General features: G+C 39.5%; 1 protein-coding gene across 7 annotated transcripts in view; it reads right to left on the bottom strand.

Annotated features, from left to right (window-relative positions):
* The window catches only part of GOLGA4 (golgin A4), a 125,100-nt gene that overhangs the window by 65,350 nt on the left and 34,020 nt on the right, over positions 1–25,730 (bottom strand). For 5 of the 7 annotated variants that reach the window (XM_050937859.1, XM_050937860.1, XM_050937864.1 and 2 more), the window contains 10 exons: positions 22,302–22,367; positions 20,514–20,828; positions 18,119–18,166; positions 16,587–16,643; positions 13,503–13,574; positions 12,298–12,396; positions 7,251–7,383; positions 5,039–5,226; positions 4,149–4,232; positions 2,955–3,102 (listed from right to left, as the gene is read on the bottom strand). In XM_050937859.1, coding sequence (XP_050793816.1) covers positions 2,955–3,102; positions 4,149–4,232; positions 5,039–5,226; positions 7,251–7,383; positions 12,298–12,396; positions 13,503–13,574; positions 16,587–16,643; positions 18,119–18,166; positions 20,514–20,828; positions 22,302–22,367 — 1,210 coding nt within the window. The remainder of the gene's footprint in view (positions 1–2,954; positions 3,103–4,148; positions 4,233–5,038; positions 5,227–7,250; positions 7,384–12,297; positions 12,397–13,502; positions 13,575–16,586; positions 16,644–18,118; positions 18,167–20,513; positions 20,829–22,301; positions 22,368–25,730) is intronic. The other 2 variants (XM_050937861.1, XM_050937863.1) reach the window with 2 other exon arrangements.

Genomic DNA, 25,730 nt, shown 5'->3' with positions numbered 1-25,730 from the left:
GCCTGAGAAGCACAGAATTTACTTTGCAGAGCCTGGTTCAAGCACCCATTGTGAGATGTAAGAAAAAGAGAGACCTTACCCCAGTCCTGTTCATACAAGGCTTGGGAAAGGCACCATGATTCACTTATTGGCATGTGTGGATGCACAAAAATAAGATGCTTTGTGAGTTTTCAATATAATGCACCCTGACTGCAAAAAGTTGAACTGTAATTATCAAATAGGGAGATTTACATACTTGTGATTTTATGTAATATTTATCTACAAAATAAGCTTATATATCATGTTGCTATATAACCATACATAATAGTGAATATTCACCAGTTTAAGTTATTTGTATCAAATGAAATAATGGTCCATTTCATCAAGCTCACCTAATTAAAATAATGGTTTAAGTATAAAGGAAAAGCTACAAAGGAAAGAAAGTGAACAGATTTATGATTCCAGGTAAGTTAAAAATACAGCCTGACATATTATAACATGCTGTATTTAAACAGATAAAACGTCACTATGAATGATACAGTATCTATACAAGTGTAATGAATGTAAGCTTGTACATATCTTAGCCGTAACTTAACATTAAAAAAAATTCTTTCCATAAATACTCACTTTTATGTTCCCTTTTGGTTAAGTAACAATACTCTGTGAAGATAAGCAAGTCTAGGAATGCAGATATTCACCAAAATTGGTAACATGGTGAAGAGAGTAGGATATGAGCTTCGTGTACTAAACAAAATGTACAGGCCTGTGATAAATGTATGTAACAGTAATATTACAGTCATTACAGCAGAGGGCTGTGGCCTAAAAGCCATGTCAATTGCCCTATTACAATTAGTAATAAAGTAGTTTTACAACTGACAATTATAGTAATTTAATGCTGCTGAATCAAACTATATTTTAAATAGTGTGACACTTTCATCTTAAACTGAAGCTATATCTCTACATGACTGATTTTAGTGTTCATTCTGAATGATTTTCTAGAATGCACAAAGCAAGGCAGGAGCAAGGAAAACTGAATAAAAGGGAAAAACACAGAAACACCTCTCAGAGCTACTATTAACAAAATTTCTGTACTCTAATTTGATTACTAGCTTTCTATCACTGAAAACTAGGATGTAATATGACACAGCAAATGGTCCAGAAGCCAAAACCATTCTTATTTTAATAGCCTGTTCAACAGTGTAGAACACTGTGCCCTCAAACCCACAGAAAGGTCACTATAGTATATACATATACTTAGATGCTGACAGGACTGATACATTCAAGTGGTTTGTGGCTGTATTGTTGGTGTGGTTTTTATAGTTGCTGCTGTTGTTTTGGTTAAAAAGAGATTTGGGGTGGAAATCTCACCTTCCCAAAACGTGGTGGTTAGCATAACACACCCCGCAAGTCAAATTGTCTGCCTCACCACAATAATTAATTTTGTGAAGTACCAGGGGAATCATCTCTATCCTGTTTTGAAGCTCTAAGTAAGCCAAAAGAAGAAGTTATTTACAGACTAATCTCCATGCTACAAGACATACAACTAATTTCAATTGTTTCAGTGTTCTATTTCAGATAGCTAAGGTAAAATACTTCATACCTACTAATTAAAGCACATTTTTCCTGCTAAGAGAAGTTAAAATACTAACAACTAACCTGTATGCACTTATTTTTAAAGAAACATTATTGAAAGCAAATACTACAAATTAAACATTACAGTCTCTGAAGAACATTATCAGAGGCTAATTTTATAAAACCCTGAAGCTAATATTTGCTTAGTTTTGAAATCTGGTTTTTATAAAGCTAAAAAAAACCAAAACCCACTATCAGCTGGAAAAGTGGTTTTTCTAAGCCAGATGTTTGGTGTTTTCACAAGTTTTCCAAAGGTTTGCTAATAGACCATCTATGCACTTATATTTCTTTTTTGTTTACCTTTTCTGGCTTTACATGCTCGTCAGTTTCTTTGCATTACTCAGAATGTACATGATTTATTCATATTGTAAATCCACCTTTATAGTGTAAAGTTCTGTTTTAATTTTACCTAGATATAAAGTGAACTGCAATAAAATTTCTGAATGTGAACTTCTCATTAGAGCTTAGCAACAAAACACATTTGTAATGTGCATTTTATGCAAATTAAACTATTCATTTTTTAATAGCTGCATTAAAAGCAACTTTCAGGTGAGGTTTCTCAAAATTAGTATGAAAGCAAATTGAATGCAAATAAAACTAAACCTTCTATAAGCTGTGCTGTACAAGGTTGCATTTTGTTTTCCAAGGAATATAGTTTGTCCTGTTAAATTAGTTCTACATTAGCACACGCATTTAGTAGGTTAACCATTTTCTTGTAAAGAAAACTGATACGTGTATTTATATTACAAAACAATTCAAAGCCTGGAACAAATAAATTATGCTTTGTGTTTATGTTCAGCTATAAATAAATTAGTGGATGTTTATGATATTAATACTCTGAGGCACAGTCATCGGTTTTCCCCTAAAATGTAAAAGCCTAACTTGTTTCATCCTCTTCCCCACTCCACTCCCATTCTCTCCTACGGTTGAGGATACAGAAAATACGTACTATGCTTTTGACAAAAATGCACTAATATTTTTCCCCTCCAATTTTCTCTGCTGAAAACTATACAAACCCACCAAATCACAGCAATCTTCCCTTGTGCAGAAAGGGATAGGTATGGTTGTCATTCAGCAATATTTCATCACTAGATTAGTGAATGTGGATATTAAAGAAAATATAAAATGTTCTCAACCTCTAGTTATCTGGGGAGGCAGAGACCAAATTGAACTTGCTTCTCCTACATAACAGTGATGTTAGTAGGAGATGGTAGAGGAACACTAGCAGGACAGGGAATTGTTTTAATACCAAGATGAGATGGCTGATGAGAGAGTGCAGACAGACCATGCCGAAGCTTTTTCCCATTCAAACATAAAAGCCAATAACCTCCAGAATTTCTTACCAGCTTTTTCAGATTTTTCTTTCTGTTCTCGTAACTCCTCGCCTTGGGTAGTTATCTGCTTGATATGAGCACGCAGTTGAGCAATTTCCTCTTCCTTCATTTCCATTGTTTCATGCATTTGTCGTTTTGTCTCTGCTATTACCATGCCCTAGACAAGAAATGCTTCAGGTGAGACTAATACATAAATACATAGCATATGCCAAAAACAACTACACACCAGGACACAATCCATAAGGATCATCACAAACCTCACCACCTTCTGTTCTTAGACCTTGTATTCTCTAACCAACATATAGCAGATCATATGTGTGTTTATATAAAAACCCAAAGCATACCACTGCATACATCTTCTTCTAGGGCAGGGATCGACAACCTTTGGCATGCGGCTTGCCAGGGCCGGGCCAGTTTGTTTACCTGCTGCGTCTGCAGGTTCAGCCGCTTGCAGCTCCCACTGGCTGCAGTTCGCTGCTCCAGGCCAATGGGGGCTGTGGGAAGCCGCGGCCAGCACATTCCTCGGCCCATGCCGCTTCCCGCCGCCCCCTTTGGTCTGGAGCAGCGAACCGCGGTCAGTGGGAGCTGCGATCAGCCGAACCTGTGGATGCGGCAGGTAAACAAACCGGCCCAAAGGCTGACGATCCCTGTTCTAGGGAAAGAATGAGAAAACAAAAACGTGACAGATATTAAGTCACAATGCTTAATACAGTATTGGAAGGCACTTAGATATTAAGGTGATGAGTGCAGTGTAAGAACCTATATAAAATAGAAGCCATTAAAACTCTTCCTCTCTCAAACACATGATGGGTATTATTACGTCTCTGATCACTTTTTACCATATATGGACATTTCCAAATTACATTTAGATACTATTTTTCTCATAACCTAGTTATGACTATTAGTTAGAAATTCACCTAGACTACTAATCACTATACTGTCTTTTAAAAACATGTCCCAATCAACTCTAAATATTCTTGCAACATCAAATCTGAACTACCAAAGCATTTACAAGATACAGCCTTCTAACTACAGTTTAACACTATGAATCCGGAATGTAAAATAAAACCAAACCACTTCTAATAACAGTTGTAACAGAACTAGAAATAGAGGTCAGACAGTTTGAGCTTGTATAAATTGTACCCCAAAATGATCATGTGCTAGCCATACTGAAAGTTTAAAGAAAAACACCGTCTTATTTACCTTATCTTGTTCTAGCTGCTCAATCAAATTCTTTGCATCGCGCAATTGAGTAATTAGTTTAGTTTTCTCAGTCATGTGAAGTTCCTGAAAAACCACAAGAGATGAAAAAGAGCTAAAGCATTCCCATCAATAAGAAAAAGTTTCCTCTTTCTCAAGTCTGGATAATGTAAGCAAAAGTCCCTAAATGTGAGACAGAGAAGAAACTAGATTTTGTGCTGTGTTTACACGCAGTCCATCACAACTCAGAAGCCAGGGCAAGGTACTCGCCAGTCCCTATTGTAGTTTAAACATCTCTGAGGAGTGGTCTAAAACGATGGCAGCCTCCCGAGGCTATCCTGTGGGTGGCAGTGTTGCCCAGAATATCTGCAGAGCCACATGATGCAAACCCACCCCAGACACACCAGCCCCACCTCCATCCCAAGGCTCCTAAGTGGGTCTGAAGAAGGCAACATTACAGCTGCCTTCCACAAAGATGGGAGATGAGCGTTCTACAGGGAGGGGGCAGAAGTGCAGTGGATGATGCCAGAAGCAGCCACTGGGAGGTAAGAACAGGAGGCTGGGCTGCAAGCATGGGATCCTTCACTAGCTGCAGACTGATTTTTCCTTAAAGGAGTCCTGTAAGACTTATTTATTTTGTAAAGTGTTTGATATCAGATGAAAAACGTAGAAATATTATTAGCATATACTACAATAGTAGTGTTGCAAGCAATATTATGCAGTTACATCTTTGTTTCCTGTGGCAGCTTGGCACAGCTGCCACACAGTATTTTGTATTAATCAGTTTAATGACCCCTGCCATATGAGAAGAGCTGTGTAAATTAATTAAATGATACCAGAATTCTTGCACTACGTTAGCTGTTATCTATCAAGAGTTAGGGATTTCACCATACCTTCATTTTCTCTAATTCCTGAAGTCTCTCTTCTAGTTGTTCCTGCAGCGCTTCTTTCTCATTGGTTAGCTGTGCAGAGCGTTCCTTGTGCGATCGAATCATCTCTTTACATCGCTGAAGCAAGTTCTCTTGACGTTTCACTCTCTTAATCAGAGTTTCTAGTGTTTTTGCAGAATCTCCATCACCCTCTACAGACAACATAACCCCATTACTACAAGCACCACTTTTTCAAAACACAGATCTTTTATCATACCCTCATGTCAAGACTCCTTGTAATAATACTAAAATGACTGACTACCTAGACAGAAGTTTTGGATAGACAGACAGACAACAGGGAAAGCAACTGAAGCAGCATAATGCACCTAAAAGCAGCAACAGTGATTTTTAACTATAAACAGAAATTAAACTGTTTACTCCTTTGGGAGTGCCAGAGGAGAGTACATTTGCAAAACAACAACAACAACCCCCCCCCCCCCAAATCAGCAACATTACAATTGAATTTGGAGTTACTTTTAGCCATCTACAAAACTTGAATGCTTTCAAGATCCAACCATAAATGTGCATATAAACACAAAATGGCAAATAGTCTTTTCCTCAAAGCTCTTTTCCAGTTTTCCACTTGACAATGAGGACTAATTCTGGATCAGACAAATGTGAAGATTCTTTCATTGACTGTAATAAGTGCACAGAGTCAAGCTGAGTGCACCTTCATTATATAGAATCGAACAAACAAAATCTTACACACCACATTCATAATTAAACCACATCTTTATTTTTAAAGCAGCCCTCCACAAAGGCTCATGAGACCTTAACATAATAAAAATATTTTAAAATAATATGTAATAATTAACTTTTAACAAGATGTTTTAAACAATTAACTAATTTGAGAGGTATGATTCACCAAAAATGGAGGAAAAAGGAACAACAATGCTCTTGAGACCACAAGGCTCATTGAGACCACCTCTGTCACATTTTGATTTTTAAAGGTGCAAACCTTACACAAATTGCACAGTTCAAAAAATATTTGTGCCACATCCAACAAGATTTCCTATGCAAATGGTGTGATTCAATAACACCAAGATTCTTAATCTGACCTGTTGCCTCAAGTAGAATATCCTTAACACACACCACTTCAGGTGGTGGACTACTCTCTAGCTCCAACCAACCAGACTCCTGTTTCCTCAGGGTGGAGTATGATGTAGCTCAAAAGAATCTAGCTGGCAGTATTACTCAAGGGAATTTTTAAAGAAAATAAAAACCAAAATAGCAGTGAAGTCTTTTGGTCACAAAAGTTACAAGCTGGGGCAATCATTTCAAAAGCAGATGAGAGGTTCAGAAAAAACAAGCCAGGAGATCATTCGTGAACCTGGGCAGCAAGATAAATCAGTATAATTTTTCACCTTCCTCAGGAAGCGGAGAAATGACACAGGGTAGTAACTGGCAACCATTCCAGAATCCCAGAAAGGGTTCCTTAATGGATTCCAGAAAGAAGTCCTCAACACAATAAGGATGGGCAGCACTCTCCCTCTGTTAACAACGGCCTGTTAATAATGTTTTAAGAAGCCAAGACGGATCAGGAACTTAAGGAACCTGTACAACCATTGACACACTCCTCAAAAGCAGGTCAAATGCAACCCAGGGGAAACAGTCCCTTCTGAAGTCAAAAGGCCAAGAAAGAAAAGCCTGGGGCCAAACTTATCCAAGAACAATACCATAAAAATCACATATCAGAGGGGTAGCTGTGTTAGTCTGGATCTGTAAAAGCAGCAAAGAGTCCTGTGGCACCTTATAGACTAACAGACGTTTTGAAGCATGAGTGTTCGTGGGTGAATACCCACCTTTAGCCTATAAGGTGCCACAGGACTCTTTGCTGCTTTTATAAAAATCACAGTAAACCAAATGGATGAACTACTATGATATGAGGCAGTTTCTACTATGGTATGAGGCAGTTTGGATTAATCGGGCTACACATGACTTCAGCTGTACAGTTTCTCAGAGTTTCTATGACTGACAAGTAACATGTCTGAACTTGAGACTTTACTCCTCTGTACTCCCTCAAGCTTCTTAGCTGCCATATTTTGAGGCATACTGTCTTCCTCTGGAAAGCATTTTTTTTATTACATTAGCCTAAGCTGCGCTTGCTGATACTTTGTCACAACCGCATTATCCTTTTGGCCCCACTGTCTCCAAAATTTCTCTGAAAAACACCTACCAGTACCTCCTGGCTCCAAAACATTTTCTGCACTGATTTCTTTTGCTGGACTTTGTGGTTCAGTTTCAGTATTTGTCTCAGGTAATTCAGTGCTTATCTGGCCATTTTGTAATCGCTGTTTTAGCAAAGATACCTAAATAAAATATCCATTTTGTTAAAAATGAAGCAATATTATGATACATATACATTCTTACATGTTTTTCTTTCAAAATGGAAAGAAGCTTTAATCAAATTGGTATCTCCATACCACAGAAAGGCAAATTCTCTTTGATAAGATTTTACAATAATCATTGTTTTTTCTCCATTCATACAAACACTATCATTCTTACAGGTGGTGAAGCAAAATGGCACATTTGTTAAATATCTTTGCATAAGTGTTGTGAAAATACTTATCACCCTAAAAGATGGTTACTCGCCTTTGTAATTGTTGTTCTTCAAGATGTGTTGCTCATATCCATTCCAATTAGGTGTGTGCGTGCCATGTGCACGATCGTCGGAGAATTTTTACCCTAGCAAAACTTGGTGGGTCGGCTGTGGAGCTCCCTGGAGTGGCGCCTTTATGGCACCGGATATATACCCCAGCTGACCCAGCACCCCCTTAGTTCCTTCTTGCCTGGGTTTGGAATGGATATGAGCAACACATCTTGAAGAACAGTTAAAAAGGTGAGTAACTGTCTTTTCTTCTTCAAGTGCTTGCTCATATCGATTCCAAGTAGGTGACTCCCAAGCCTTACCTAGGCGGTGGGGTCGGAGTAAGATGTCGCGGAGTGCAGAACTGCTGAGCCAAATGCTGCGTTACCCCTTGACTGCTGGACTATTGCATAGTGAGTAGCAAAGGTATGAACCGATGACCAAGTTGCTGCCCTACATATGTCCTGTATGGGTACATAAGCAAGGAAAGCTGAGGATGAAGCTTGAGCCAGAGTGGAGCAGGCAGCAAGGTGTGTAGTTGGGACACCAGCTGAGGATGAAGCTTGAGCCTGAGTGGAGTGAGCAGTAAGGTGTGTAGCTGGGACACCAGCCAAGTCATAGCACGCACTGATGCATGATGTGATCCAGGACGAGATGTGCTGGCTGGAGAACGGAAGGCTCTTCATCCAGTCTGCCACAGCTATGAACAGCGGGTTGTCTTCCTAAAAGGTTTTGTTTGTTCGATGTAAAAGGCGAGGGCCCTACGAACGTCTAGAGAGTGCAGCTGTTGGTCCCATCGAGAAGCGTGTGGCTTCGAATAGAAGACCTGGAGGAAGATGTCTTGGTTGATATGGAAGGCAGACACCACCTTAGGAAGGAAGGCAGGGTGTGGTCACAATTGTACCTTGTCATTATGGAATACCATATACAGTGGTTCCAACGTGACGGCTCTAAGCTCAGACACGCCTCACCGAGATGATAACTATGAGGAAGGCTGTCTTCGAGGAAAGGTACAGGAGTGAGCAGGTGACCATCGGCTCAAACAGAGCACCCATGAGTCTGGATAGGACCAGGCTGAGGTTCCACATAGGGGCTGGATGCCGAATTGGCGGGTACAGACATTCTAATCCCTTGAGGAACCTGATGACCATGAGATTAGAGAAGACCAAGCGCCCATTTTCACCCGGGTGGAAGGCTGAAATCGCTGATAGGTGTACTCTGATGGATGAAACCGCCAGGCCCTGCTGTTTCAAGAACAATAGGTAGTCTAAGATGGTAGGTACTGGTGCCTCCAGGGAGGCAGTATTGCTCAGAGCACATCAGCAGGAAAAACGCTTTCACTTGGCCAAATCCGTGGACCTGGTAGAGGGCTTTCTGCTACCCAAAAGGACCTGCTGTACTGAGCGGGAGCAACATAGCTCAGATTGTGTTAGCCATGCAGCATCCACACTGTGAGGTGGAGGGACTGCAGGTCGGGATGGCAGAGTCATCCGTGTTCCTGAGTGATCAAGTCCGGCCACAACAGAAGGGGAATTGGAGTGATCACCGACAGATCTAGGAGAGTGGCATACCAGTGCTGCCTGGGCCACACCAGGGCAACCAAAATTAAGCAGGCTCTGTCCCTGCGCAATTTGAGCAGGACTGTGTGGACTAATGGAAATGGAGGACAGGAGTAATACAGGTGGTGTATCCACAGTATTAGGAAGGCATCCGACAGGGAACCGGGGGAGCGTCCCTGGAGAGAGCAGAACACTTGGCACTTCCGATTCTCACGAGAGGTGAATAGGTCTATCTGGGGAAACCCCCACTTCTGGAAGACAAAGTGGATGACGTCTGGGCAAACTGACCAATCGTGAGCCTGGAACGATCTGCTCAGGTGGTCTGCAAAGGTATTCTGGACTCCATGGAGAAATGACGCCACCAGGTGGATTGAGTGGGCTATGCAGAATTGCCATAGGTGAATGGCTTTCTGACAGAGCAGGGATGATTGTGCTCCCCCTTGTTTGTTGATATAAAACATGGCCGTTGTGTTGTCTGTGAAAACTGCAACACAATGGCCCTGAAGGTGCTTGTGGAACACTCGACAAGCCAGGCGCACTGCTCTCCCATACATTGATGTGCAGGGATCTCTCTTGTGTGGAACAAAGGCCCTGTGTGTGAAGGTCCGCAAGTTGAGCACCCCAACCCAAAGATGATGCATCCGTGGTTAGGGCCAGGGAGGGTTATGGGGCATGGAATGGTACCCCTTAACATACTGAGTTGGGGTTCAGCCATCAGTCAAGGGAGGTTAAGACTACTGGCGGTACTGTGACCACTGTGCCCATGCTGTCCTGGCCTGGGTGGTATACAATTGAGAGCCAGGCCTGAAGTGGACGGAGGCGCAATCTGGCGTGTCTGGTCACGAAGGTACAAGACGCCATGTGTCCCAGGAGACCCAGGCACATCCGTACTGTTGGGAAGCCTTGGAGGCCGCAAATGATGCTCACAAAAGGACTGAAAGCGTGAGTGCGGTAGAGAGACACGGGCGAGTCTCGAATCTAGGACTGCTCCGATGAAGACTATTCTTTGGGTTGGTTCCAGGTCCAGCTGTCTGAACAAGCTCATGAGATTGTCCCCGGAGTGGCTCCGAATGAGCCAGTCGTCGAGGTACGGAAACACTTGGATACAATGTCAACAGAGTGAGGCAGCTACGATGGCAACATACGTTGTAAAGACCCTTGGTGCCATGGATAGACTGAAGGGAAGGACGATAAACTGGAAGAGCTGTTGGTCGACCACAAAGCAAAGGAAAAGCCTGTGTGGCGGGTAAATTGCTACGTAGAAGTACACATCCTTCATGTCGAGGGGGGCATACCAGTCTCCAGGATTCAGGGAAGGAATAATGGTCCCCAGGGAAACCATGCAGAACTTTCAACCTTACCATGAATTTGTTGAGTCCGCGCAGGTCCAGGATGGGCCGTAGCCCTCCCTTTGCCTTGGAGATTAGGAAATAACATGAGTAAACCCCCCTGCCCCTCAGTTCCCTTGGAACCTCCTCTATAGCTCCGATAGCTAGGAGTGTTCGCGCCTCCTGTAGAAGGAGTTGCTCGTGAGAAGGGTCCCTGAAGAGGGAAAGGAAGGGAGGGTGGGGGGACAAATTGAAGGCGGTATCCACTTTCCACTGTACGTAGGACTCAGTGGTCTGATGTTATACGGGACCACGCACGGAGGAAACAGGAGAGGAATTGTTGAAAGACAGGGAAGGATCCTGGGAGGAGACTGGTGCTCCGCCCTCAGAAGCGCCTTCAAAACTTTTGTTTGGGCCCCGCCAATGGTTTAGGGGGACCCTGGTTCTGGCCTGTCTGTAGACCAGACAGTCTCTGCCTACCACCCCTGCCACATCTTCTAGAGAAGTCCTGTCTCAGCTGGGGGTTGGGATAGATGTGCTGCAGCTGGGGTCGGAAGAGCCTACGTTGCATCACCGGGGTATGCATGCCCAGTGAACACATGATGGCTCAGTTGTCCCTCAGACTCTGAAGCCTGCACCGTCTTCTCTGAAAACAGACCCTGGCCATCAAAGGGTAGGTCCTGTATAGTCTGCTGGAGTTCTGGTGTCCGGATGCGGTACTGACACTTCTGGTGTCGCAGGCGCACACTGAACCGATGAAGTCGGCGCTGGGTTTTGGCGCAGGGCCAAGGACATCGGGCTAAGTGCTGCTTCCATAAGGAACTGCTTCAGGCGACAGTTCAGCTCCTTTTTAGTCCTGAGGCTTGAATGCCTTAGTAATGCGGCACTTGTCAGATTGATGGGATTCCCCCAGACACTTCAAACAGGAGTTGTGAGGGTCTCCCATAGGAATAGGTTTAAGGCAGGCCGAGCATGGAGACGTAGGCATCAGCCCAGGAACCGGGAGGGAAGGAAGGGGAGAAGCCCCTTACCCCCAACTACTATTTACACTAAGATCAATAACTATTAACTACTACTAAAGAAGTAATTACTACTACTTAAAACTATTGACAACTATAAACGAATGCTACAGTAAAAGCTAGGGAGGTGGAGTTCAGCTAAGCTGCGCTCCACAGTTCCAACGACCATTATGGGAGTGAGAAGGAACTGAGGGAGCGCTGGGTAGGCTGGGGTATATATCTGGCGCCGTAAAGGCGCCACTCCAGAGGGCACCTCAGCCAACCCACTGAGTGTTGCTGGGGTAAAAAAATCTTCTGACGATCCTGCACGCGGCACGCGCACACCTAATTAGAATCGATATGAGCAAGGACTTGAAGAAGAACATCTGCTCACACCAGCCCCATAATGATGGATCTGATATTTTACTTGCCATTAGAAAACAAATGCATTTCTTGTGTGAATGATTTTGCAAAGCTACTCTTTATCACCTGTAGTATACATCCTTAAGTATTATTTCTTCAATACCACATGTGTACAAGAAGCTTTGCAGACCACAAACGTAACAAACATCATCTGTTATAAAAGACACTGACATGTGGAGCTAAACGCTACCATTAAAGAAATGACACCATGTCATTTCTTTATAAAACCTTGTATACTACAGTATTCGGAAAGAGGGTGATCATTTCTCTTTTGTTCCCAACTGATTCAAGAGCCTCTTTCTTAATGACTTAATGGCAGTGATGTTACCTGAGTCTGCAGGACACTAATAAGCTGATCCTTTTCTTCTAAAGATGCATCAAATTCTTCCTGGAGATGTTTCTTAGCTTGTTGATCCATTTGGAGTTCCTAAGGAACACAGAGAAAAGTTTTCAACGCAAAATGAAAAGTTTGTTTAAAAGTTAAATTAAAATGTTATGATGAAATAATCTCAATACAATGTTTAAAGATGTACTAACGTTTTTGTTGATTTAAATTTGACTGCAATTTTGTGTCCAGAATATGAACCAAAGTTAAGTTATTACAATACAGCATGTATATAAAATATTCAGCATATCTGCTTGCACATACAGTACCAACCTTCAAAATTAATAAAAGAGACAAGATCTGATGTAAGAGCATGTTTTCTTCCTCTCTTTAAAGTTAAGTGAGTTAATTAATGCTTGTGATGGGATCACTTCAGGGCCAGTCCTGAAAGCTGCCGCACACTTTCAATTCCTTTGAAGTTGAGAACACATGGCCCTCACAAGACTAGGCCCCATGAGACTAAAATCCTTAATTTATCCATAGATTAAATCAAGTTTCCCTCACTGCTTAAACAATTTCTTCTACTTTGACCAGAGAACTACCATTTCTAACGCAGACTGTAGTCAGTCTCCACTCCTATGCCTCCCTGATGAGAAGGCTAACAGAGCACCAACTAATTTTAATTATGACAGTGCCTTTGTCAACAACATTTGGCCACTAAAAACTATATTGGTACTACCTATTCACGTCCCTGAATGGACATAAGATAATGGACTACTAACCTATACTAAATGATAATCAGTGATCCTACACCAAAGAGTTATGTAAATCACTACATAAGAAATGAATGCATTTAAACATGCATCCACTGAAAATCATTTCCTAGGATTTTAGTTTTTAAAAAGTTACTTTCATCAACATATATATCTCCGATTATATATAGACATTTTTAAAGTAAGTTTACCAGGTAGAGCTGGTGGACTGAATCTAATTACTACCATTTCACAGGTGCCTATTTTGAGAAAAGCATTTATCTGTAAGAGAACTGCACCTGTAAGTCTGGGTTTGTGCAAAACATGCAGAGACAGGAAACAAAGCAAGAAAAGCTGGGGCAAGACCTGGGGCACTGACTGCTCACTCTCCTCTTATTCCCATTTGACACTGTTAACCTCACTTTTAGGCTCTAAGTCTTACTGCTTACCCCTTACCTTCATGGATGAGTTCCAGATGTCATAACTGAACCCTCCCTCCCTGATGTCAGCTTTGAGAACAGCAACTGCCTATAAAGAATAGCATCTTTGTGAGCTTACTATACAAGCCATGCAGAGACAGGAGGACTGTGTTTAAGAGGAGAGTTCCAAGACACAGACTGCTCCTTTCTCTTCCCATTCAACTGAGTTCACTTTTTTAGCCTAGCTTTGCTTTACATTTCTTACTATCTATTGATTAACCTGTTTTCTGCATTTGAGAGTCTCACCTGCAATACTTTCAAGCTGGCAAAGACAAAAAAAAGCTCAGGGTGACAACAAATGCCAAAGAATTCTACTGCTACAGATATAAGTTACAGATGATAAAATGTTCCTCTGCCGTATCTGCAAGCCCTGAAATTATTATTGGTAAAGAACAGAAAAGGCAGGCAGGGAAGTGTTCATTTACAAGGCATTGTTATGTTGTGGACTTATCCTCAGAGAAGACTCAATTTCACCTCCATTTCTAGACAATAAGGGGCAACTCTTTCTAAGAAAGGACACTTATTTAAAACAAATTTTGTTTACAAGAAATATATCTAGATTACTAGTAACACCTTTGATTATTTTTTGGAAAGTTAGGAATCAAACTCTACAGAAGTTGATGGGATTATAGCAGAGGAGGTCAATAGGCAGACTGTGGGCCAAATACGGACTGCCAGACGCTTTTGAATGGACTCCAAAACCTTTTTATTTTTTTTTTTATTATTATTTTCTCTGGACCTTGACTGTATCTTGACCAAGAAATTGGGACTGCGACAATAAAATAATTGACCATCACTGGCTTAGACCAACGGACAGCTTCCTATTCATTTCTGACTTTTTCAAGAGCTGGTTTTAGACAATCTTTTCCAGAGATGCAAATGTAATTTGATGCAGATTAGGGAAACACTGAATAAATTCAGTATTACATAATTAGTAACCCTTGTGTAGGGTTATCATCAGTCTTAAGCTATGCATATGACTATGGTTTTCAGTAAAGATGTACTCAGATTTTGAATAAATTATCTTTACAAAAAGCATGATAAGAACCAAAGTATCTTTTAAGGAAAGATCTGTCTAAATTTCTCAGAAGACACCCAATTCCTGAACCATTGCACAGGGAGTTTTGTTACTTCCATAGGAAAAGGGTCACGCCTAAATGAGGATGTTTCATTTCAGATAGTTATAAGACGACTGTCATGGAAATTTAACTTACTTTTTAATAAGGGAAGGGGTAGCTAATTTGTTACCTCCCTTTATCTTCTGTAAAAACATAAATTTGCTATACAATACAGAATCTGATCATAAGTCAAAATTACTGAGAGAGTTACAATTAAAATTCTACAAACTCTGCTCACCTGAATTAGACCCCACATTGTTGAGGAACAGCACTTTGTGATTACAGACCAAAAAATAGTTTAAAAGAAGGTTGGCACACAAGGAAACCTGTGAGCCCCTTCTTGCCAATGAATGTGAAATATGGCCACTTTATTTTAGTTAGATTATGCCTAAGGAACTCCTTTTATCTTTATTAAATAATCTTCTAGATCATCTGTTTGGCAAAAAACATAGGAGTTTAACCACCTAAAATCTCCTAAATCAGAATGATTGATACAATGACATTTTAAGTATCTTAGCAACAGTGTTGAGAGCTGTAGCAACAAGTGAGAATAAGATCAAAGCAGTGTGTGGAACCCAGTTACATCAGAATGGCAGTTAAGGTGAAGGTGTTTGGTTTTGAATGGGTGGGGTGGGGGGGGGGAAGAACACGACTAAATTTCTGTGGGAGCTTGGTATGAAGAGTTAGGAACATGTATAAATTGAAGACTAATGTTTCTGTGTGAAAGCATAGTTGACATCTCACTCTGGTACCCAATACCTGTGTGGTAAGTTGCTTCAATTTCTGATTGCATTTCATTAGGGATCTTTAACTTGGTTTTCTAAAACAGTCAGTATAACTTGCTCTCTCTCTAACAGGTTGCAGATATTTGTTAAACTTGTGACATGATTCCTATACACTCTGTAAATACCATGTAAGTTAAATTAAAAGGAGGCATACTTGCCAATGAACTTACCTAACATGCTACTTAACTATAAACAGTATAGGTTCATGATTTCAAATGGACAGGACTGTTTTAATTTGATCAGTTAATCATATTTATGTCCACTCATCCTGATTTTAATTCTATTGTATGTTACATGATAAAAATATTTTTGTAAGCAAGAAAAAACTCAAAACCCTGGCATAGATTTAAAGAAGAGAGTCGTATATGGTAGAAATTAAAGCAAGGTAATGCCTCTTCATGAACTGGGTTCTGCTCATTGTTTGGTTTTGCTCAATACCAAAGGTAAGATAATGAGTACAAGTTAAAGTAAATGACTTTACAAAAATCATCAAGGTGGGAAAGAGACTGTATGAGAAAGTTATGAAATTCAACTCAGAAAAGTACTAAGTTATTGTAAAAAACTATTGTCCGCTTAAAAGTGATTTTAGGTATTTCTATAGTGCTTATGCCTGTAGTAGAACTAAGCACAGTGAGTCTAAAACAGATAGGGATCTGCAAATCTTGTCACAAATTTCTCTGAAATTATTTGCAGATCATCTTTGGAAAATGTATTTTAAAATGTGCAATCCCATTTCCAACCACTGAAGCAGTCACAAATTTCCTATCTTCATCCACTGTTAGGCTTCATCTAAGCTGCACGAAGAACCACATGCTAGCCTCAGTTTTCTGTCACAGTTAGGGGTATTCATGTAATAACTCATTTGGGGCAGGGACAAGAGGAATAGTGTAAACAGGAAAACACAGTTCTATCACAATGTTATGGAACTGTGCTTTATCCTAGATCAAGACAGTAGTGGCTGATGTGGAAATAAGCAAGACAGGAAAGAACATATTACAAAAAAAAGTGGACAGAAATGGTGAAGGGAATTCCAGGTTTATGGCAGTGGTATTATAGAATTTGTTAATTACTACAAACTAAAAAAACCGCACATCAAAGGATAAATCATCAGTGTATTTTGTATGAATTTAAAAATATTCAACCATGAACTGAAGTTACCTCTCGTAATTCTCCAATTCTACGAAGTGCTTTATCCTGGCTCTGGCTTAATATACCCTTAATAAAAAAAGAATAAGCAGAATATTTTTAAGTTAATTCAAATTTTTACTTAAAGTATTCACACTGAAGCTACAGATACTTTACTTTAGTATAGGGGACTTATGTCTCTTCCAAATCAAGCTGCCTTATTATCTTGCCTTGGCAAAGTATTCGTACAAAAGGGGTTACTAGCAAATTACAAAACAGAGCCTTAAAATCCTTATGTCCTGATCCTGGCTGCGGCTACTAAAAAAAACAAAAAAGCCAAACTACACAGAAGTGTAGCAAGCATCCCCAACTGAAGAGTCACAATTGAAAATACAGAGCCTCTTTTTAGTCCCCTATAGCCTGTGGTTTCTATTTTTGTTTATGATTACTTGAATTTAACTTTTAACCTTACATTATGATATTTTCTCATTTGATTCCCTAGCTTTTCAGAATGCTCACTTACTTTATTTCCCCCAGGAAACACTGGACTCTCATTTTTCCACTTTCTGTATGTTTTCTTACCCTTTTTTACATCCTTTGAGTCCTTCTCCAAGGGATTTCTTTAAGTTTACTTTTTGTCAAAGTTGTTCTTTGTTTTGTTTTTTTTAATTACTGTTCCATGTGTTTAGCCACCCCTACACCTTCATAAGGGTATTTTTTCCCCATAGGACACAATGCCTTTTCATTTCCCCCCTGCTTTTCTTGTATGTGCTACATGGGTTTCAAAAAGCTGTGAATGCTACTTCATATGCAAGCAACAAAGTGCCTTTTAGAGTCCATTTACCTGGTATTCCTTTGCTATAGGAAATATAAGTGTGTGAAATAATTACTGTGTCCCTTCACACAGAAAATTATGGCAATACTAAATTAGAGTAATGAAATGGACATAAATTTTTAGATTTCATTGAAATCATTCTGGAAAGATTTTGCAAAGTGTTAACACTAGCACAGAATTTAGCAACAGGACATTGCAGAAATCACGGGGACATGAGAGACTTTAGAGCCAATGTAGCACATAGTACACAAGCACTCTGCCTAAAACACTTTAAAGAAAAGGTGGTGTTGGTATACGTGATAGTGAAAGAAAAACTACAAAATTAAGTGATTCTGGAATCCATACTGCATATAAGACACACACAAGTATCACCTTATGTAGAAAATTTATTACAGACTATTCAATTTATTTAGCATGAGCTATTTTTTTTGCCTTTTTTTAAATAAAGAAGAGAATACATTCCGAACTGTTACAGAAGAAAAGACTGAACCACAAAAAATTCCCTAATCTGAAATCTTAGTATTAAAAATATTTTAGTGCTAGTGTGACTTATTTTTAAGATGCCAAGAGAAAAAGGTAAGTTTCTTTTAAAATAAAGAGATTCATTTGCTTGGCTTCTTTTTCTTTAATTACTAGTACAAAACTTACGTATTTTACTATGCAAGAGAAGAACATTTTAAAATTCAGAAACATGCTCGGGCAATACAGGAAAAATTGCACCTCTTCTTACCTGTAGCTTTTTCTTCTCTCTCTGGACAGTCTGATAGGCAGTGACCAGCTACAAATATACAAAGCAAACATATTGGTTAATTAAGTCCAGCTCTAACCAGAATTATCTAATTTGAAGTTAACTTGCTTAAACTATAAAGTTTTAACTAAATTCTCAAACTCGTCACTTCACCAGGCAGGCCCCTACAGATACCTTTTTCATGAACATTCCTCCTCTGGGTAGTACATACCAAAGCTCAGCAAGGGAATGTTTTCTAATAAAATATTTTCCCAATACAAAATGTGTTTAGGTTTCAAAGTCTGAATGGCAAAAACAAAACAGGAAGGTTACTCAGCATGCCATGTACTATTTGTCCCCTTAGAGAAAAGCCTTTAAGCACAGGTGATAAAATACGTTTCATGCTGGCAGTCAAGAGGAGAAGGAGTATGGCTGAAAAGCTACACACCTGAAAAACTACCCTGTGCTTCTATGTACTCCTCTAAACCCCAGATAGACTAAATTTCATTTATAATATGAGGATGTACAAGACAGAATGTATATAATCCTTATAAAGAGAGGCTCCTGAAGCACTGAACTTCTTCCCATTCGCCTCACATACACCAAGCAAAATTCGTGGACAAAAAGATTGTAAATGGACAAAGTTCTCATTGTAAATTGACAAAGACTTAATGAATAATAGCACAACTCAGTTTAATTAAACTCTGGGGATGTTTCCCTACCATTTGCAAAGCTGGCAGCCCTACAATATCATAATGGCGCCCGGGTGCCAGAGCATAAACTTTCGAAACTAGTTAAGCAGTACTCTATTTAGCCAAAACTTTGCGTACATCCAGAGATCTGAGATGCCACATGAAATCCTAATATACTATGCTGGAGAAAATGTGGGGCAATTAGCAATTTTAAGCACATGTGATAGTTCTGTCTAAGGGGAAAAAAACAAACAAACAAAAAAAACTCTTCAGACAGAAGAGAACAATCAATAATATTTTAAAAGCACATTTAGTTATGACAACAGCCATTCAAGGATTTTGTGGGAACACGCAGCTCACGAAGCTCCCCTTTTAAATTATTTATTACTATAAGCACAAAAATAATTATTCCAGCTGCATGGAAATCCCAATGTACATGCCTGAACAACATAACAGTTTCAGGAAGAAAAGGAAATCTGTTCCACAGAATAAACTAACAGATTTTTAGAGCGAATTAGGAACTAATTAATAGACCATACTCAAAATCAGGACACTGAAGAAAACCTTCTCTTTAGTAACACTTTCTTTAAAGTTGTACAAAAATCACTGGGTTTACATAGGTACAGTTTAGTTTATTGTATATTAACACAGTGAATACTGCAGTGATCAGCTAGAAAACACTGAAAAGTATAAAATTGTGCCTTCAGATTCTTAGTGAAAGGAGAGAAAATGAATTTGTCCAATTTGTTTTGTTCATTCTAATGGTAATCTCTTTGGTCAATAAGGCTGAGAGACTAGGATGTCTCCTGCACACACACGAAACAATAAAAATAAAGATATGCACATATTTTTACTCCCTTCATTGTCACATCAGGAGTCAGATTTGCATAGGAATTTCTATATTCACAGGCAGCGTATATTCAGAGAACCATAAAGACTTTTGCAATGTTCAATTCCAAATTAAAAATATATATTTAAAGAAAAAATGGGGAAGGATGGCTTTTCAGAGCAACATCAGAAAACGAAGGTGATCAATTTTCATTGAAAACTGTGACATCCATGGTCCTTGAATATAAACAAGGGAAATTTTGTTTGCTTTTAAGTAGCATTTTGTAGGGTGTGATTTAAAATGAAAGACCAATGGAGGCAAAATAGAAACAAACATTTGTATGTTGTACATGGAATACATCAATCAGAACATGTAAACATACATTTTTGCACTTTGCCTCTGAATGCTCTTCTTGAGAAGTACAATCTACTGCCATGCAACCGCATCCCATGCTAAACTTACTGTGAAACACTATTACAATTGCAGATTTGAGCAATATTTCAATTATATTCAACATGATATTTAGCTCAGGAAACCTTTCACAAGTATGTTTTTCATGTAACTCAAGAGACCCCAACTAATCCAGCTCAGTTGGTAGTAATACAGTTTTGTTTGTAAATAAGAGAAGTTAAATATTTCAATGTTCTACAGATTACCAAAATTAAAAAAAAATTCAACTAGAAATACAAATTCATCTAGAAATAAAAAAAATATACGTTTCAAGTTACTAGCCACTAATTCAGACCCTGGTCCCAAATACACAGCTATTGAATAGTGAACTGATAATTTTCTTCCACTTTTTCAGCCTGTCATTCCTGCCTCCTTTTCACTCTCTTTTCTTCTCTCCCACTTTCAGGAAAGTCAAACATTTACTTACCTCAGAATATTTTCCTCTGTAGCTGCCTAAACTACGTTCCATTCTACGCAATCGTTGTAAAAGCTGTTCTTTGCTGAGACTGTCCACGTTTCCCAGTGACTCTTCTGCCTCACTTTCAACATCAGATGGTGGATCAAAAGTGGGACCAGGGGTGTCAAAGTCCAGTCGATTTAATGACTCCCTTGAAGAAGTTCGTACCAGGGACTCTTTAGAAGAAGAGCGGAACAGGGATTCTTTTACTGGACTTCGAAACAAAGATTCCATTGAAGGAACCCGGAGTTGGAGTTTCTGTGCAAAAGTCTGAGTGTCACTTAACTGCAAAAATATAAGGGAATTGATTACTTTGTCACTTCAATAAATCAGATCAATAAAAATACAGGTACATATACACCCTAAATACTATCTTCATAGCGATTTTTCTTTTTATTTGAAACAAAACTACTTATCTAGTGAAACAGTTTGAAATAAGCCTCTGTACTGAACTCTATGGTAAAGAATTTAACTTAATAGCATCCTAGCAATAATTTAAACAGGTTTTCTAATCATCATTAATTTGTTTTTTTAAAAAGCAGCTAACAACAAAAATCTAATTGTTGCATAAATATTATGTTTGCTCCTAAGTTACACAAGAAGTCAAACAGACATTGTTAAGCAAAAGCCAATATTGACAACAGCTTTATAAGTCATTAAATGTATCTCAAAGATATTGAAGTATGTTTCCTATGACCTACATAGCAAGTTTATTATACAAGTACTTCTACAGTAAATAAGCACCGTTTACTCCAGGGGTTCTCAAACTGGGGGTCAAGACCCCTCAGGGGGTCGTGAGGTTATTCCATAGGAGGGGGGTTCATGAGCTATCAACCTCCATCCCAACCCCACTTGGCATCCAGCATTTATAATGGTGGTAAATATATTTTAAAATGTTTTTAACTGGGGGCGGGGAGTTAGACTCAGAGGCTTGCTATGTGAAAAGAGGTCACCAGTAAAAAAGTTTGAGAATCATGGGTTAACTCTCTGATAGCCTTAACTCTTTATACTCACTTCAAATACTTAGTTCTAATATAGAACTTTCCACAGCAAAAGTGTACAGTTACTGAATTATACAAATGAAGTTCTATAATGGTACTAAACATATCCTGCACGCTCAAATGTGCAGTACTCTACCACAATTCTTTTTAACCCTACCAAAACTTTTTCCTCCAGTAGAAGCAGCAAAGAGTCCTGTGGCACCTTATAGACTAACGGACGTATTGGGGCATGAGCTTTCGTGGGTGAATTCACCCACGAAAGCTCATGCGCCAATACGTCCGTTAGTCTATAAGGTGCCACAGGACTCTTTGCTGCTTTTACAGATCCAGACTAACACGGCTACCCCTCTGATACTCTTCCAGTAGAAACTCACTTTGCATCCATGCAACACAATCTGTTTTTACAAAAGCCTGAAAGTAATACCCAGTTACACTGAACTAGCCATGCTATTTGGGATAAGACTGGGGGCCTACCCACATGTCACCACATTTTACTAAAATGGCCCACTGGAAAGGAAAGAGGGGTTTATGCAGCTTCAGACATCTAAATCTCCATTTCCCACAAAATTACCATTTATTAATAGCAATCCAACAGATTAAGCTGACCAGTCTTAATGGGCAATCACTGAACTGTGTAACTTATACATCAAAGTATTTGGCCACTTCTACTCTAATATTGAGTCACGTGAATGTATCAATATAGGCTAATTAGTCAACAGCATTTTTAATGAAATTAAAATGCTACAGAAAAAAGTACCTGAGGGGAAGGTGGTTCACTTCCATTGCTGTCTGTGGATTTCGGGGTTGTTTGTTTAGATACATTCTATGATGGAAGAAAATAAAAATATTACAAGAAAAGGAACACATTATAAAGCACAAAGAAACCCACTTGTTACAAACAGCATCCATGTTCTGTGGCTTTGTAAATGTTTTTAGTAAACATAATTAGTACTTTTTCTTTTTTTAAATGCCTTCATGCAAACTGCAACTAGTATGTTAAGTTTTGAAAAAACAAATTGCTGCAATATATAGAACTACAAAGCTGCTGTTGGTGCATTGATTAATACACTGAGAACTTCAAATGCCAAAGTCTCTTCTTAAATTACTCACAGGGATTACATTTGTAATATTTATGCATTAACAAAGGTATCAAAAACAAATGGAAATGATAGCAGGAAAAGTGTGATGACTGGTAACAAGTATTACACTATTACCACATGGATTGTAAGCAATTACCCGTATTACCATCCCTCATAGTCATAAACTTCTGAGTGTATTGATAAGTACAGAGAAAGAAATGACACTTTCAGAAAAGTTATTGTACGCAAAATTTTTTAAAGTAAACATTCCTCCTCCACTTCCAAATGAAACATCAACAGAAAGCAATTATTAAAATTATTTTTTATTAAAGAATTTAGAGATTATTTCCTTTTCTTCCTCCTCTGTTTACATGTGTTCAGCAGCTTCTGGACCTGAATAAATTCAAATACTTCATTGGTATTCAAACCAATGCAGGTTGAAGTGCAATGCAGGTTGAAAGTGCAATGCAGGTTGAAGTGGTAAACATGCTAAAACCTGGAAGTGAGGATCTTTCAGGCTAAGAACTGCAATGTATCTAAACCAAGCCAAAAAAATAAGAATTACATTATAATGGAAACATTATAATTATATAAAAGGGATTTTTAAATCAAGGCATGCCAAATTAATTTAACACAAACATTTGTACATAAGCCATCGCATGCAAGACATGTGCAGTTAAAGTATTCAGATATTACTACAATTGCAAATGTCATGGGTTTAACACAGTATGTCTACAATGAAATTATATTGTATATATTTACTGTAAAAACTAAAAGAGGAGCACGGGAAAGAGAAATTGTACTCCTATAAGCTAAAAAGGGCTTCTGATGGATTCAGAAGGGATGGATGGACTCAGGGTGCCAAGGAAGAAGGGAACCCAGAACAGACAAGGAAGCCTGAGAGGGATACACATTGTACATCCAAACTGACCCTGAGTGAAATGAGCAATAAAAGAAGCCACACAGAAAGTCTGTTTAGTTTTGAAAGTTGTATTCTGTCTACACTGAGGACAAAACCTGTGCACTGCTTAAGAGGACTGCACGACTGAAGGAAATACCAAGTTTCTTGGGACAATTATTGCTTCCCTACAGTCCCTATGTATTCTACTTATGGGCCTTTCATAGCTTTCAATCGGTTTTACGCACAACTGCCCTGGCCAGGGCTTTGGAGCTAGGCTCCAGCTCCAAGCAAAAGCCTGCAGCTCCACTGCTTCGGAGCCGTTCTGCGCTCCAGCTCCAGGCTCTGCTCCAAAGCCCTGGCCCTGGCTCTCAATTTTCACTTTCTATCTTAGAAAGCTAGTAATTAGGGAGAGCTTAATAAAAATATAAACTTCTGATTCATCATTTGTGCAGTACCAATACTATGCTCAGTTCTGTACTGCACATAAAGGGAAGACAATCCCTGCTGCAATGAGTTTACAGGCTTAGGGCTTGTCTGCATTTGACACATTAAAATGGCACAGCTGCAGCCGTGCTGCTGTATTGCTTCAGTGTAGACACTACAGAGATGGGACGGGTTTCGAGGTTGACATAGTTAATTCACCTCCCCGAAAAGCAGTAGCTAGGTTGATGGAAGAATTCTTGTGTCAACCTAGCATTATCTATGCTGGGGGTTAGGGCATTTTAACTATAACCCTTTGGGGTGTGGACTTTTCACACCCATGACCAACATAGCTGGGTCAACTTAAGTTCTGGGTGTAGACCTGGCCTAAGTAAGCAACACACATCAGATATAAGATGCACCTGGAGGCCATATCATTGATTGAGCACAGAGCTGTGAAGGTTTTATATGTCTGGTTCATAAACAAGTATGGTAACATCTTTTAGACTGAAAGACTGAAGCAACAGTATTTACTAGTTTCAATCAGGTATTTATATTTATTAAAAACATATGAACTGACAGGAGAACAGCCTCTATAAAGATTATTGTGAAATGTACTTTCAAAGTTGAAACCAAAATACATCACCACTGTGACCCTAAGAGCACCCCAATACCAAGGGAAAGGGTTCACTGCTATTTGGCACAGAGGCTCAGCTGGCCTGACTAGCTCAGCATACCCCAACTCACTGCTGTCATAATCTGTATCTAAAAGGTGCATGTAAGGTATCACATGCGAACTTGTAACACACTAGTCATTAATATTATGAGTGGTGTATTTACATGTGATATTAAAGATTATAACTATATACTGAAAATACGTTCTTAAAATGTATTTGGCAGGTGGGGCTTAAAGCACCTCTCCCTAAACAAAGGAATGTGGTTCTGCCCACTTGAAAGTGTCTCCAATGTAAATTTGGCAAGGAGAGACAATAGAAGTACATAATAGGTAAGCAAAGACATCAAACTAGCAAGTTGGGGAGACAACCACTTAACTATCACAACAGGTACACTACAAAATTTAACATGGCATCAGCTCCTTGGTGGGCAGCAAGCTGAGCTCTCAGGAGGTCTTTCTGACTTTGAAACCAAAGAAATTTTAAAAATATAAACAGAAAAATCTATTTTGGCATCCTTCACCTGAGGAGATAAAGAAACCGTGTACTTTGGGGTCTGTGGTGGAGCCTGGCTAAGAACTGACCAGCCACGCTGGAAGAATGACTATGTTGAGAAAACAAAAGACTCTAGTTTGTTAAATTAGGTTTTAGTCTTAGGGTATGTCTACACTAAGGGATTATTCCGATTTTACATAAACCGGTTTTGTACAACAGACTGTATAAAGTCGAGTGCACGCAGGCACACTAAGCACATTAATGCGGTGGTGTGCGTCCATGTATCAAGGCTAGTGTCGATTTCCGGAGCGTTGCACTGTGGGTAGCTATCCCGTTGCTATTCCATAGCTCCCGCAGTCTCCCCCGCCCACTGGAATTCTGGGTTGAGATCCCAATGCACGATGGTGCAAAAACAGTGTCGCAGATGATTCTGGGTAAATGTCATCACTCATTCCTTCCTCCGTGAAAGCAACGGCAGACAATCATTTCGTGCCCTTTTTCCCTGGATTGCCCTGGCAGACGCCATAGCATGGCAACCATGGAGCCTGTTTTGCCTTTTGTCACTGTCACCGTATGTGTACTGGATGCCGCTGACAGAGGTGGTACTGCAGTGCTAC

This window comes from Gopherus flavomarginatus, chromosome 2 (genome assembly GCF_025201925.1).
Source record: "Gopherus flavomarginatus isolate rGopFla2 chromosome 2, rGopFla2.mat.asm, whole genome shotgun sequence".
NCBI lineage: Eukaryota > Metazoa > Chordata > Testudines > Testudinidae > Gopherus > Gopherus flavomarginatus.
This window is presented reverse-complemented; position numbering and strand designations above follow the sequence as displayed.